The 16,455-nt window shown below is 46.8% G+C and overlaps 1 protein-coding gene across 1 annotated transcript; it reads right to left on the bottom strand.

Annotated features, from left to right (window-relative positions):
• Positions 1-8,632: 8,632 nt before the first annotated feature.
• Gpx7 (glutathione peroxidase 7) lies at positions 8,633-15,771 on the bottom strand. The gene is made up of 3 exons (XM_021200680.2): positions 15,380-15,771; positions 11,332-11,593; positions 8,633-9,216 (listed from the first exon to the last, which is right to left on the bottom strand). The coding sequence occupies exons 1-3, from the start codon at positions 15,512-15,514 to the stop codon at positions 9,053-9,055; spliced, it is 561 nt and encodes a 186-aa protein (XP_021056339.1). The 5' UTR covers positions 15,515-15,771; the 3' UTR covers positions 8,633-9,052.
• Between the last annotated feature and the right edge of the window lie 684 nt (positions 15,772-16,455).

Raw genomic sequence — 16,455 nt, forward strand, 5'->3', positions numbered from 1 at the left:
CCTCTTCCTCTCTCTCCCTTTCCCCCCACCACCCTCTTCCTTCTACCTACCCTTCCTTCATTCTCATCTATCCCAGGCAGAGGAAGACCTTGAATTCCTGATCTTCTTTCCTGTGTCCTAAGTACTGGAAACTCCAGGTATGTGTCACCGTGCCCTGGTTTTCATCTGGAGACTGTGCAGGATAAACGTTTTATATTCTAGTGAGCTGGGTATGGTGTGTCTAGGTGACTGAATTTTTGTTGTTGCTGGGTTTTGTTGTTTTGTTTGTTTGTTTGGGTCTTTTGAGACAGGGCTTCTCTGTGTAGCCCTGGCTGTCCTGGAACTTGTTCTGTTCCAGGCTGGCCTTGAACTCAGAGATCCACCTGTCTCTGCTTCCCAAGGACTGGGATTAAAGAAGCGCATCACCACTGCCTGGCCATAGGTGACTGCATTTTAAATGGTATGACATGGTGTAGAAGGAATGTGGTTGTGATGGGCAGCCTTCCTGGGCCACACGGATGATGGCAGCATCCTAGTGATGGCAGAGTGATCGTCCTGAACCCTTATGATGAAATCATAGCAGAGCAAAGGTCTGGCTTTTTCATAGGATGAAATCACGACCTCTTTTTTCCTGGGGTCCTCTTAGAGCAGGGAAATCTGCCACAAAGTAGCAGAAACCATAGATAAAGCCAAAACAGGAGCTAGTGGGGAGGTTGGGAGGACAGGACGCTTGTCTCCCAATTTTGTTTGTTTTGCTACACCCTAGACAGGATTTCTTAAAATGTGGCCTTTTACGATGTCCAATATAATAATCTCTACAGTGGGACCCAGGGATGCGAAAAGATGTGCAGTCCCCTCTGGCAACCCCTAAATTGGCCCTGACGGAGGTTTTTCTCCTTCCACACTGTCCTGCAAGGGGCCCCCAGGGTAGCCTGCTTCCACCAGGGATGACTTCCTCCGCCTCATAGTTTCCTCTAAGAGTTTAGACTTAGGACGCCGGTGTACGCCAGGCTATGCCATGCTGACTCAGCTCGCCATCACTCCTCACATAGATCACAAAGTCCTTCCTGAACTGGCCAGTCTGCCTTTCCAGACTCTTATCACTTGGCTGCCGGCAGTTCTGGCTCCATCAAAGCCAACATCTTTCTTCCTAAGGACTTTTGCCCAAGCTCCTCCATCCATTTAGGACTCCCATACCATAGTCTTTAATTCTTTTTAAAAATTAGAGCTCTCAGCTTTAATGTCAGTTTTCAGGGATGTGTTCTTTGAACTCCAGAATAGGCCAAGTGCCACTTGTGTATGTGTACATGACTCCCTGCTCTCAGAGCTTGTCCCAGTTGTAATTATTAAATAATTGGTACGTATTTGTCTCTCCCACTACTCTAAGTTCCACACAGCTGGGGATGTACCTGTTTTTGATCTCTGATGTGCCCTAAGAACGCAACAAGGGCCTGACACTTAGGCAGAGCTCAAGAACTGTTTGTTGATGAGTGAATGTCTCCTTCGATTCTGACACTCCAGAGAGTCCCCTGGCTGTTCACTTTTCCTCCCTCCATCATCCGTCTGTCCAGCTTGGAGACAACATTACAGCTTGTAATGAGCACTGGACACAGGATGCATTGATGTGGTAGAACAGCATCTGGAACTGAAAGGAGAGCTCAACAGAAGACAATGACTCTTGTCATGACTGCAACCGTCATGATGTGTCGCCTAACTCACAAAACCTACTCGCCAGAGTCCATGGCTGGCAATCTACACTAGTGCCTCGCATCTACAGCTACAGTATGTCCCACAGCTGTATTTACCTATGGTGTGCTTTGGTCTGAAAATATTAATGAAAACTTTCAGAAATAAACAATTCATCACCCCCCCCCCCCCCCCNNCNCCCCAAGCCCCGCCATGGGACAGAGTCTCACTATGTAGCTTTGTCTGTTCTGGAATTTGCTTTATAGACCAGGCTGGCCTCGAATTCAGAAATCTGCCTGCCTCTGCCTCCCAAGTACTGGGATTAAAGGCGCGCGTGCCACCACACCGGGCTACAAGAGAACACTTCTATTATAGTATAGTATGATGGTTGATTAGTGGTTATTGATGTTAATCTCTTACTGTGCTTAATTTATAATAAATATTTATCTCTGTTTATATATAGAGAAAATTATGTAGGGGTTAGTACTCTCTGAATTTCAGGTAGACATGGTGGTCATTAGTGTCAGTGGTGACAGAAGCCTGGAAACATTGCTCCACACTGCTACTGGAAGCAGTGTGAGAAATTCTCATAACCTTTTCAGGGTCTTGGCCCAGATAAAATGGGATCCTTGGCTTTGACACAGAAAAGAATTCCAGGACTAGTTTGTATGAAGCCAAGTTCATTAAAGATATTTAAGTACAGATTTTAAGGATAAAGGTTAAGAGAAAGAGGTGCTTGGGGAAAGAATGAGTCCTACCCACATGGGCATGGCATTCTCAAGGGAGAGGGGCAGTTAGGTGTCCTGGTGTTAGCTTCATAGACCATCTTCATATCTCTCAAATTATGTCTCAAAGGTTGCTTAGAAACCTCTTACTGGATATGGTGGTGCACAACTCTTTAGTCCTAATACTCAGGAGGTATGAAGCCAATCTGGTCTAAACACTGAATTCCAGGCTAGCTAAGATTATATAGTGAGACCCTGTCTCATTAAAATAAAATAGGGAGAAAGAAAAAAGAAAAAAGGAAGGAAGAAAAGAAAAGCGAGAAGGAGCTGGAGAGGTGGCTCAGTGGGCGAAAGCACTTGCTGCTTTCCCCAAGGACCTGGGTTCAGTTCCCAGCACCTATGTTGGACAGCTCTTAACTGACCGAGGGTCCATCTCAAGGAGACCTGACACCCTCTTCTGGCCTCTGTGGACACAGCACTCATGTGGCGTACACTCAGGGAGCTAAAAGAACAAAATGCAACTTATCCCTCTCTGCTCAGAGAGTTTGGTACATGGAATACAAAGCATATGTCCGAAAGAAAGAAAGAGAGAGAGAGAGAGAGAGAGAGAGAGAGAGAGAGAGAGAGAGAGAGAGAGAGAGAGAGAAGGGAGAGAGAAAGGAAGAAAGTTACCTCTTTTTGTCTCTATGTGTATGTAGATCTGTGCATGCACATACATGAACTTGTGTCACATCCCGTGGGTAGAGGTCAGAGGACTCCTTGTGGGTGTCCTTTCTCACTATTCGCCTTCTGGGATTGCATTCAGGTTGCTGGACTAGGTTGCAGGTGCCTTTGTCCACTTTGCTATCTCCCAGCCCTTTTCTCTTTGATAAGTGGAGCTACAGGGTGACTCTGATGGCCGCTTGGATAGATTACAGTCTGATAGAATGAAAGCAGGAGCCACTGGGGTTGTACAAGGAGCTAGACGCCCTTTCACTAGAAAGAGAGTTTCTGGTGAGATTCCCAGAAAATTTCAGGTTTCCAGCTGGGAAGAAGTTAAGCCTTAAGCAAGCATAATTGTGTTGGAATTCCTGATTTTCAGCTTCCAGCCAAGGCTAGAATGAGGGGCGGGGTTTCTCTCTCTCTCTCTCTCTCTCTCTCTTTTTTCTCCTTCCTTCCTTCCTCCCTCCCTCCCTTCCTTCCTTCCTCCATTCCTTCCTTTCCATCTTTCTACAACTGACTCTGTGTTTCTGATCTGACTCTAAATAATGGCAGATAGCTATAGAATCAGTAATATGCTTAGAGCAAGTTATTAAAATATTGATTAGTAATAAAGGCTTAGCATGTAGCCAAGCTGTCATGTAGTACAGCCTAATGAGTAAGTATCTGAATGATAAGCAGGTGTTAGGAGATAATTAAACTGTCAGTAGATAATCATATATCATCTACTCAAGTGTTAACTGATAGTCAAGGGGTTAATTTACAACCAGGATCTTGGCAGACCATGGCTAACCTAATGACTAAGGGGAGGGGATTGATAGGAGTTTTGTGTATGTTAGAAGAAAGTAGAGCCAGATGAAAGGTCATAAAGTCTGCAGAAATACATGTTTAATGAGAAGTATGACATCATCAGTGGGACTCAAGACTTTTATGTTGGTGGTGTTTGTTTGCTTGTGTGGTTGGTTGTTTTTCTATGTAGCGTTGGCTCTCTTGAAACTAGCTCTGTAAACCAGGCTGGCCTTAAATTCACAAAGATTAGCCTGCCTCTGCTTCCCCAGTGTTGGGATTAAAAGCATGCACTGCAGCGTGCACTGCCATGACTGGCTGAACTCAAACCTTTCGAGGAAATTTTTACTATTTGGTTTATAGGTCTAGACATGGACCTGCATGGATCTAGTGCTCAAATTTAAGCATCCTCGTAGGAGTAAAGATGTCCTAAAGAAGACACCATGTCTTCCCTTTGCCTATCAGATAACCGAAACAGTGGACTCCAAGAAATTGAAACTTCCCTTAGTCTCATGCTAATGGAAAGATATGGGAACCTTCAGCGAGAGGGGAGCTTGCCCCTCAGAAAGAGAGTTCACAGTCATGATAGTTTGTCAGACCACGTTGCAGGACAGACTAGTGCCCAGGCTACGATGGATCAGTGATGGGTGGGACCACACCTTGACTGGAACTACTTAGTTATATATGCATCCTTGCTTTCTATTTAAACCTAAATCTTGCATCAGGACCTTGAATATGAACTTGGGGAGGGGTTACTAGGCTTTGCCTCTTTTCCCTATGTGGCCATATTGAATAAATCTACTGTACTCTACACACACACACACACACACACACACTGAACAGGGTTTTTCTTTATCTCCTTGGAACTCACATGGGCCATTCTCATGGGTCTGAGGCACTGGGGTCCTTGACATGACCTTGCTCATGTCACTCAGGACTCATTCATCCCCCATCTATGCATGTATGCATATGCATATGTCGGTTTGTAGGTTCGCGCACATACATTGTGGAACCTATGGAGGCAGAAGAATCAGATTCCCTGGCAATGGTGTGATAGGTGATCGTGAGCTGACTGCTGAGGGTGCTGGGACCTGAAGGAGGCTCCTCTCCGAGCAGTGTGCTCTTTCCTGCTAGGCCATCTCTTCAGCTCCATTATCTGTTTTTCTTTAGGACAGGGTCCTTAGTTCGGCTGGCCTCAGACTCACTGTGTGGCAGAAGCAGCAGTAGTGAGCAGTAACCCTTCTGCCTTCTGTGCCTCCGAAGTGTTGGATTTGTAGGCAGGTATCACCGGGCCAGGCCTAATACAACTTTAAAAAGCTTTGTTTCACTTACATAACTTAAATTTTTAAAAGTTTCAATTATCATTTTAAAATATTTTTAAAAATTACTTATTATTGGGGTCTGCTATGGATGTTAGTGCCCAACCTTGTAGTGTTGATTTTTCTCCATCTCCCTTTTCTGTGGGTTCTAAGGATTGAACTCAGGTCACCAGGCTTCCATGGTAAGTGCTTTTAGCCAATGAAATATCACCTCAGGCCCTCTCCTATACATTTGCCTCAAGCTTCTACTCCTAGGATCATGTTCCAAATATATACTTTCATATACAAACAAAAATGATTAGGAAATATAATATACAAAAGATATACATGGCTGTATATACTCAAGGGAACAATGCTTATTTCTTTTTTTCCAATTTTTTACTAGGTATTTTCTTTATTTACATTTCAAATGCTATCCTGAAAGTCCCCTATACCCTCCCCACACCCTGCTCCCCTACCCTACTCACTCCCACTTCTTGGCCCTGGTGTTCCCTTGTACTGGGTCATATAAAGTTTGCAAGACCAAGGGGCCTCTCTTCCCAATGATGGCCGACTACATATGCAGCTAGAGACACGAGCTCTGGGGGTACTGGTTAGATCATATTGTTGTTCCACCTGTAGGGTTGCAGACTCCTTAAGCTCCTTGGGTACTTTCTCTCTAGCTCCTCCATTGGGGGCCCTGTGTTTCACCCAATAACTGACTGTGAGCATTCACTTCTGTGTTTGCCAGGCACTGGCATAGCCTCACGAGAGACAGCTATATTAGGGTCCCTTCAGCAAAATCTTGCTGGCATATGCAATAGTGTCTGTGTTTGGTGGCCAATGCCTATTTCTAATTGGCATATAATCCCTGAGTGGAAAGGAAACATACATAAATCATTAAGTCACAAGGAAGAGCTAAAAAAGACTAGTAGGAAAAAACCCATCATGGGCAGATAACATGGTTCAGTTGGTAAAGGCAATTGCTGCCAAGCCCGATGACTTGAGTTCTATCCCAGGAACCCGCATGGAGCAAGGAGAGAGCTGCACTCTACTCTCCACACATGCGCTGTGTTTTGTGTGCCTCTTCCATCCAATTAAAAAAAAAAAATCCTGCACCCTGAGGTGCACCAGAAAAGGCATTTAGAGGCTTTGAGGACCAGGTGGTATCCAGTGCCTATAAGGAATTTGGGGGGATGCCAATGTGTAGAGGGGGCTTCCAGCCTAGGGTGACTAAGATGGGCCAAGATGCTGAGCAACAGGCGTAAGGCTCCATCCAGGTGCTGTCCACAGAGGCTCAGTAGCCGAGGACCACTCCCCAAGATGCCCCAACCCTGGATTCAAATCCGTACACAGAAACCTTCCTTAATGCAAACTGTCTCTGCTTTGAAAAGGCAAAAGAGCACAAGCCACAGAGTCCAACAGTAGGAGCAACCTTTCACACACACACACACACACACACACACACACACACACACACACACACACCCAGGATTCACTGTGTCCAACCGTGAGGCTACTGGGACAAGGTCTGCTCCACCCTTCCTCTGACTTGTCACCACAGCATACAGCCTTCAGCATATCATACCCCAACACAGGCCTCCTCAAAAGACCAAAAGACAAGAGGATGATCTTTACCATCACTCTCAACAGTCCAAAGGTGGCAACAACAAAAATTTAAAATACTTTGTTTATTAAAGCTACAGGTATGTTTTATGGTGTTCAGGAGGTTATCACTAGGGACAATGAGGTAGAGGGTTGTAAGTTCAAGGCCAGCTGGGGTTATATGAGGAGATCATATTTCTAAATGGAACTAAATGAGGCTAGGGAGGTAGCTCGGTTGATAAAGTACACAAAAACTTGAGTTTGGTCCCCAGTATATATATATATATATATATATATATATATATATATATATATATATGAAGTCGGGTGTGAATCCTGGAAAGCAGAGACAGGAGAGTCCCAAGGGTCTCTCACCTCTGGCTTAATCAACAGGCCACAGACTTCCATGAGAAATCCTATGTTCTGTATGCATTGCAATGCGCTACAACTTGTGGATTAAATGGTTCAATTTTTTTTCCCCCATCAGGGTTAAGAGACGAAAAGCAAACCCCCCCGCTGCATGGCTCTCCACAGTTGGTGACTTCTGGCCTGGATGCGGGTGAAGACAGACTCATTGTTCCTTTGGGGTCTGGCTACTAAGAATTTGACCGTGCTCCAGTGAGTACGTGGACAACGCAAAAACGAACTTGATTTTCTTTTCCCCTGTTTTTCCGTGTGTGTGTGTGTGGGGGGGGGTGTTAAAAGGAGGGTGGTTGGGCATGGGAAGGCTAGGAGGTGTGAGTGATTGAGGTACATGATGTGAGATTCTCAAATAATAAAAAAGAAAAAGTTCTTAGAGGTGAGTGTGGGAGCACACACCTTTTATTCAGCACTTGGGAGAAAGATAGGGTGAGTCTGAGGACAGTTTGGTCCACATAGCAAATTCTAGGATAGCCAGGGCTATCTAGAGAGACACTGTCTTAAAAAAGTCCTGAGAACTCTAGGTGCAACTTGCCAAGCAAGTAAGGCCACATCCTTCATTGGGAGACCCAGTTGGGATGACAAGGGCCCCAGAGGCCTTCCCTGAGAACATACCACCCAAAGGAGCCGCCATTTCAGGACTCCTACTGGGCACCTGTAGTCTGCAAATGCATGTCCACATTGTTTACTGTTCTCCTGACTGTGGTAAAATACCTGGCCAATGCAACTTAAGGGAGAAAAGACTTCTCATGGCTCACAGTTTCAGGGACTATCAGTGCATCATAACCAAGAAAGCATAGCGGTGGGACCGGCTCCTGGCCATGGTGAATGTGGTGGCTGGGTCACACTGTCCAAGCAGTCTGTGTGTGACAGCAGAGGTCATCCTATCAGAGCAGTCTGAAAGAAGAGCCTGAGGTCCAGTCAGAATCCTGAAATCCTGCTCCGACAGCCATATATCTGTCCTGTATATAAAAGGTTCCAATACCCACCCACCCTCACTCAAAACAACACCACTAGCTGGGAACGGAGTATTCAGGTATAGCTTTGGGGGATAGCTCACATTTAAATGATAACTATATCCTCCACCCATTTCTATTGTAGTGAATGATTGATTGGAATATTTTTACTGAGCATTAATGCTTAGTTTGATTGAAAAAGGTTAAAATGGCTTGAAGCCTTCAACATCCACACCAAACTACCCACAGTGTCCACTTCCATTTTGTTACTGGTGATTTTTATTACTGTGCTCTCTCTTTTTGTGCCTTTCTTTTGCCTCTCTGGGAATAGAGTCTTGCAAGTGTTCGAACTCTTGAATCTTTTCCCCTACCACACTGCCTAAGAACATGTGTCCTCTGTAATTGAGAAAAAAAAAATAACAAAAACAAAAATGGCAACACACATTTGGCCCAGGTTTCCATGGGCTAGACACTTATGTATGTCAAACTCAGGTTTTATTATCACAAAAAAAAAATGTTTGTTTACATGCAGAAAACTGTGTGGGGTGCTTCCCCTTCGGCTAGCTCTGCCCCAGGCACGTTCATGGGTATTACATGCTAATCCTCACAGCCTCTCTGTGAGGTAAGACTTGGCATGGGCAGGTAGAGGATTGCTTCATGTCCATCTACATGTTTTCTTCACAGCCTTGCCATGTTTCCTTTGGCTAGAGGCCTGCTGGCTGGGGATGCACTGTTAAGAACTCTCACTGGCCGGCAGTTCCTGTTTGTTGCTCTTGGATTCAAATCATCCAAGTCTTACGCTCTGTCCTCGAGAAGTGAAGGGAAGAGAGCATTAGCTCGCTGCTGGCCAAGCACCACTTGAGTGTGGGGAGGGACGGGGGGTCCCAGGGGGACCCGGTCACAAGTCTTCTCGTTTCCGAAGGATGAGCTTCATCACCTGCTCTGTAATACGGGGCTTGATCTCCGCCACTGGCACAGTGGGGTCCCATGCCCCCACCACCTTTCCGTCTGGGTCCACTAGGTACTTCCAGAAGTTCCAGGTAGGCTCCTTTCCAGAAGTCTCTAGAGAAAAGGGGGAGCAGAAGGTCAATGTGCCTCCCTCCAGCCTCTCCTGGAATCCCAGTAGTGGTGTAATTCTGGCACCCATGCTTCACCTAGACTACTTAAATTAGAACCACAGAGAACAAGACCCAGCTCTCGGCACCTTTTAAAAGCTCTCAGTACATCCCAATGTGGGATCCAGGTTGAGAGAGGCTACTTTAGCGGCCTGGCAAGTGATACAGCACTATCAACCCTCCTTTACATGGTCCCCAAATAGTCACATCCTGTTCTCCAAGTCTGTTTTGTTTCGAGACAGGATTCCATGGAGCCCAGGCTACCTTGGTCTTGCTAGACAGTGTAGATGTCTAGCATCTAGAAGGAACACCTCTTCCTCCTTGCTCCTTCCCAAGTGTGGGCCTGCACCGCAGTGTCCTGCTTCCAGTTAAATCTTAATGGCGACTAATAGCCATGTGGTGATGCAATCTAAATCACTGTTAGGGAGTCGGGCCTTTAAATAAATTCTTGGCTCTTTGCTTTTGTAGCACTCAGGTTTGTGCCATTATCAGATCTTTCCAGGTGCTTCTAAATCGAGGGCCAGACTGATCAACAATCGCTGGAACTGGGAGAAAACTAACAGAACACGTAGGAAGGGAAGACGATGACTTAACAAGAACGCAGAGCTGACCAAAGGTCACAAGGCAACTGAGGAATTAAGGCATTTTGTATTTGTTTTCTTTCTTTCTTCCTTTAAAAAAATGTGTATAAGTGTTTTGCTTGCATGAGTGTCTGTACACTATAGGTGTACAGCGCCCAAGAAGGCCAGAAAAGGGCATTGGCTCCCCTGGGACTGGAGTAACTGGTGGTTGTGAGCTATCTCATGGGGACTAGGAACCTGGGTCTGATTCTGGACAAGCAGCCAGAGGTTAAGTGCTCTTAACCTCTGAGCTGTCTCTCTAACCTCAGAATTCCACCTAAAAATATTTATTTATTTTATATATATTGGGGTTCTGCTTCTGTGTGTGTGTGTGTGTGTGTGTGTGTGTATGACCCCCTGGAATTGGAGTAACATGTGAGCTGCCATGTGGATGCTGGGAATTGAGCCCAGGTCCTTTGGAAGAACAGCCAGTGCTCTTAACCACTAAGCCAAGTCTTTAGGCTCCAGAATCCCACTTTTTAATAAGCAGTCTCAAAACCTCAAATGTTTGACCTTAGTGAACCAAGCCTGCTTCTTACATAGATAGCCAGTCTGAAGAGGAGATAACCTTCAGGGCAGTGGTGGCGTACGCTTTTGATCCTCTCCCTTGGGAGGTGGAGGTGGTCAGATCTCTCTGAGTTCCAGGACAGCCTGGTCTACAGAGTGAGTTTCAGGACAGCCAGGGCTGTTAAAGAGAAAAACCTTGTCTTGAAAAATGAGAGAGAGAGAGAGAGAGAGAGAGAGAGAGAGAGAGAGAGAGAGAGAGAGAGAGAAACTTATATTGTAAAACGTATTCCTTAAAATGAGCTACTTGTCTAACCTTCCAGATAGTGCTGTACAGATGTCCCACCTGATAAGACCTAAACAGTCAGAGCACAGTGACATTGAAACACTGCCTGAATGTCCACAGAGCCCCACTCCCCATACACATAAAAGCAGCCCCTTAGATCATCTCTGAACAGTTTCTCCACTGTCTTATCTGTTGCAGACAGACCATGGGATACCTAACAAACTCTACTGCCTCCTTCTGCCCTGATGAATTCATTCACAGCCCACACATCTTGCCTGTCACTGGTATTCCAGGCATAGCAATTAAGCTGATCTTTTCAGCTTAAGAGAAGGCTTCCCTTTAGCATTGAGGCTTTGACTCAAATCAAGAGACTTCCAGTCACCTTGGTCAGCCTTCTCCAGGAGCGTGGTGTCCCATGCTCGTGCCTTGGTTTCTCTATTCAAATCTATAAGCTCAACTAGTGACAGAGGCACGAAGACCTGTCTCATCCCAGGAGCCCCTGTGAAGACAAGATCTCGGGGAAGTGCTAGGGTGAGAAAGTATGGCTTCCTTCGCTTTCCTCCAGGGATCAGGAAGAGAAAGGTGACCCAGCCAGCCACCAGCCTCTGCTGCCCAGGGAGGGAAGGTGAGGGGGAGAAGGGACAAGACTCACGGGTTAGGTACTTGAAGGCAGGGTGGGCACCAGTGCCAGTGACTGCGATCTTGCTGAACATGGGAAAAGAGACACTGTAGGTGTGGCGGGCAAAGTTCTCAATCTCCCTGTTGGTGTCTGGTTCCTGTTGGCCAAACTGGTTGCAAGGGAAGGCAAGCACATTAAAATGATGGGGGCCCAGGTCCCGCTGCAGCTGCTGCAAGGCTCGGTAGTTCTGGTCTGTGAAGCCGCATTCGCTAGCTACGTTCACCACCAGGGAAACCTGCATGGCAAAATCGAACAAAGAAGAAGAAAGCTCAGAGCCACATACAATCCAGCAAAAGGGGATGCTTTTGTATCTGTTCTGGTATGTTCACATAGGTGAGTCCTTCACACAGGCAAGAATACTATGCACATATAGATGTAAATAAGTGTATATTGTTCATACAAACACACCCACACATAAAAGCAGGCACATAGGGATCTAAAGACACATACATGAATATCTCTGACTATATGTACACAATTCACCTAAATGAATATGCACATGCTCTATGATCCAATCCTACATTAGCTAGTAGTACACATATCCACAAATACACATAACACATTCACAGAGAGGCATGCGCACAGGTCAGTAGGTGATCTTTCGGAGGGGACAGGTACACTTGGGTTCAGTTTGGTTTGCGTCAGCTGGATACTTCAGATATTCCAGATGCGCTCCTTCCTAGAAGTTTCTAAAGACAAAGGAAGCAGAGCTGTGTGTCCCTCTGTACCCTTCCCTGGAAGGAGCTGCCAGCACATGGATACACAGACAGAATGACTGACCCCTAGGACAATCCCTTTTAATCTGCTCCCTTCCAGCAAACAAATGCTTTGATGGCGGAGCCCTAATTTTTGTAAAGGCTTTAGGCAATAAGTACAAAGCCAGCGGATGGAACTGAGTTATAATGTTCTTAGAATGTTGGCATGAATGCCACATTTCCAGCTTCTACTCTGTATTATTAAAAAGATTAAAATCCTTTGCCTGTGTGCCCTAGCCCTATCTCCATGGCTGCTTTTGAGACAAGTTAGGATAATATCACCTGGCTACCCAAAGAAGGTCATTTCCCGGTCCGTCTGGAACGCTGGATACAAATTGCTCAAGCTAGTCTCAGATTCAGCCCTACTAAAATTATGGGTCTTCACTGTGGGTAGCTGCTCTATTTATTGTAGTTTTGGAGTCATCCTAGCCTGAACTTACTAGATGCCTCGGCCTGATGACCGAGAGTATTTCCCCATGGGTCTGTGGCACCTGTAATCCTAGCTCTAAGGAGCTGAGGCAGCAGAATTTCAAAGTGGAGGCCAGCCTAGACTAATAGTAAGACAGTCTCTTCAAAAGAAAAGAAAAAAGAAGCAAAGCAGAGAAGAAATGTTGCATGCCTTTGATCCTTGCATGGAGCAGGCAGAGACAGAGGCAAATGAATCTCTGTGAGTTCAAGACCAGCCTGGTCTACATAGCAAGTTCCAGGCCAGGCACTGCATAGTGAGACCCTGTGTCTCAGAACAAAACAAAATAAAACAAAGCAAAACAAACACTGGAGAGATGATGATTTGCCACCAAACCTGTGAATCTGAGTTCAATTCCAGGGCCCCACAGAGTAGAAGGAAAGAAATGACTCCTTCAGGTTGTTCTCTGCCCTCCACATGGACACCAATACAGACATGTACAAACGCACATGTGAGCGCACGCACACACACACACACACACACACACACAATTTAATACCAAGGAAACCTTTTTTTCTCCGTAAGACAGGGTTTCTTTGTGTAGTCCTGTCTATCCTGCAATTTACTCTGTAGACCAGGCTGGCCTCAAACTCACAGAGATCCACTTGCTTCTCCTCCCAAGTGCTAGATTAAAGGTGTGCACCACCATAACCTAGCTAACAAATATCTTTTTCAAAGTTTCCCCCAACTGAGAATCATTGAGCTAATCTGACCAATTGTATACACTGCCTGGGGTGATAAAACAATCAACTCTAAATATGTGTGCGTGTATGTATGGTTTTTCTAGACAAGGTTTCTTTGTGTAGCCCTGGCTGTCCTGGAACTCATTTTGAAGACCAGGCTGGCCTCGAACTCAGAAATCCACTTGCCTCTGCCTCCCAAGTGCTGGGATTAAAGGCATGCACCACCACCACCTGGCTTTTTTTTTTTTTTTTTGGACAGGTATTCTGTGTTTAAGAGCCCTGAGTGTTCTGGAAGATTCTGTAGATCAGACTAGCCTGGAATTCACAGAGATGCCCCTGTCTCTGCCTCCTGAGTGCCAGGATTAAAGGCATGCACCACACACCCGGCCTTTTTTTTTTTTTTTTTTAAATTAAAGCTCTCATTGCTATTGGGATTGGCTGGTTCAGTTTTCAGTGCCTTATTTATTGTCTCTCCTCCCTATAAACTTGATTAAAACATGAACTTGTTTCAATCTGTCTTCCTGCTTTAGAGGCCTTCCCTGACTAGTAATGGCCTTGCTCTTTGCTGGCCCTTTGTCTGGTGTCTTGGATGCTGTCATTGACAAGGCTTGTCATCCACACAGAACACCTGAAGCTTACCTAATGCTTCCACACTGTCTTCTCTCTTGAGACTTACAGCACACTGGTCAGGGCAAGGACTCTCAGTGTAATCTAGAACACCAAGGCTATTGAGAATAGTTTTGCCCCTAAAGATAGCCTTGCTTGCAAGAAAAGCATACTGAACCATCGAACTTTAGATGATAGGGTCACAAGTCAGTGTCCAACAGCAGTCTTCACACCAGGATCTCCAACTCCAGCTCAAGAGGCAGGAGGTTCTTTGAAGGATGTTTAAAATTTAATTAATTAATTAATTAATTACTTTTTTTGAGAAGGGTCTTGCCATGTAGCCCTGGCTTTCTGGAATGCCCAGTGTAGACAGACACTAAGCTGGCCTTGAACTCACAGATGTCAGTTTCTCTCTTCCTCCAGCGTGCTGGGATGAAAGGTGTGTGCTACCATGCTCCTCTCTTTTTTTTGGGGGGGGGGAGGTTCGAGACAGGGTTTTCCTGTATAGTCCGGTCTGTCCTGTAACTCACTTTGTAGACCGGCTGGCCTCAAACTCAGAAATCTGCCTGCCTCTGCCTCCCAGCGTACTGGGATTAAAGGCATGCACCACCACGCCCGGCCATGCTCCTCTCTTGAGAGGATTCTTTATCGCAGTGTTGCACCAGAGTCTCTGAACTTTACAGTTCAAAGTCTCCCTGGCAGTCAGACTCATCTAACACTGTTCAGCCTAGCAGTTTGTATCTTTCAAGTACCTGCTGCTGAAATCCCTGGTCCGCCCCCTCCCCCCTCCCCACCTTTCTCGTTGTTTTGCTTCTGTGTCTGGACTTGGCCAGCTCTCTGGATTGATCCGTCTTGCTCAAGTTTTATTTAAAAGACCCAATCCTGACACACTTCCTTCTTACTGTGATTCAGTCTAGTAAGTAGGGGCCGGCCCACTAGCAACTCCATCACAACTGCCCTTTAAGGGGTGGGCCTTAGGAGGGTCAAGGATGGGAAGGGTGTATATGGGGTTCTCTTACAACGTGGATTGTTTTCTACTGTTGTATCTTTGCTCTCAGGGCCTGAGGGTGGATTCTAAGAATCATGAAAAGGTCCATTTTAGATGGTCACTCCCTCCACTGCACATTTGTCTCTCTGCGTTCTCATTGGACCCACTGTTACAGGCGCAGAAGCCGGACTGGACCGGCAAAAGGCCATAAAGGCTAGGGTTTCTTTTCCACTTGCTAGAGGCAAAGCGGAGAGCGGAGGGCATTCACCTTCCGGGTGAGATCCTGAGCCTCGCAGAGCGCAGTCAGCGCGGGTGGCTCCTAAGCTGTGCCACGTAGTCGCAGGCCTGAGTGGGCAAGGGCCTGGGAGCGCCAGATACATCGATCTCGCGGCTGGGATGCACGGGGTGGTGTCCGAGCTGTGGCACATCCGAGAGTAGCATCCCCCCCGCGGAGCCCCTGCTTGGGGGGCCCCTGCAAGCCCCTCCCCCCTCCGCGCCAGTCCCGCAAGGGACTGTCACTCACCGAGCCACGGTACTTCTCCAGCGACACCAGCTTGCCCCGGATGTTGACCGCCTTGAAGTCGTAGAAGTCCTGCTCAGATTGCGCACAGGCCGCGGCCCACAGGAGCAGCCACGCCGTCGCCACAGCTGCAACCATGGCTCACTCCCGAGGTGGCGACTTGGCGAGGGCAAAGACAAGGCGGAGGGGGACCCCGGCGTGTGGGGGCGGGAGGAGGCGGCCCGCTGGGCAGGACGCGCCCCCTTCTCAGTCGCCTCTGCAGGCGCAGAGTCCCGGCTCTGGACCTCAGTTTCCCTAGCTGTTCTGCGCCGGTTAGCTTCAGATCGCAGGATCCTGTTTTCTTGAGGCTGAGACCAAAATTCACTCAAACTCAAGCTCAGGGTGCAGAAACTTAATTGGGAGAAAGAGGAGAAAAATCTGTGTGTGAGGATTAGCGTCTAGTGCCTGGCCTTAGGCAGATCGCTCCACCACTCTGAGCCCCAGTTTCTTTATGGGGAATACACCTAGTGTAGAACTGAGAGTACTGGACCGTAACGGGAAAGTGATGGAAAACAATTTGATAGCTGAACGATGGGTACAAACTTTAGGTTAATGGGTGTAGTGTTTCCCCAAAGGGAGAAGTCAGACAAGTCTCGAGACAAGTCTGCTGCGGTTTGGATTCCAGCAGTGCAGGGGGTTTAGGAGAGCCTGCCCATCTAGTCAATCACTGGGTTAGTGCCTCCTGGCCAAGAAGGCCCCTTATCTCCAGCAGCTGACAGTTAAAAGCTCTTTGTGGACACGGACGTGGGTAGCAGCTGCAATCTCAAGTTAGTGACAAGAGATCTGGACAGCACGCTACTGCGTTTCCCAGGCTCAGAAACTGTCTATGACACGCATAAAGGGCCAAGCATCCGGTGGCGACTTAGTATGAGTTAACACACATTTGGAGTACCCGTTGTATGCCAAGTTCAGCTCTAGGCGCCCCTCTGTGCAGTGAGGGACAACATGTGGGCTTCATATTCAGAAGGAGATAGGACACTAAAAAATTCACAGTTAACTCCAAAATTACTGTTGTGGCCAGTACAGTGTGTGGGCAAATG

This window comes from Mus pahari, chromosome 6 (genome assembly GCF_900095145.1).
Source record: "Mus pahari chromosome 6, PAHARI_EIJ_v1.1, whole genome shotgun sequence".
Lineage (NCBI taxonomy): Eukaryota > Metazoa > Chordata > Mammalia > Rodentia > Muridae > Mus > Mus pahari.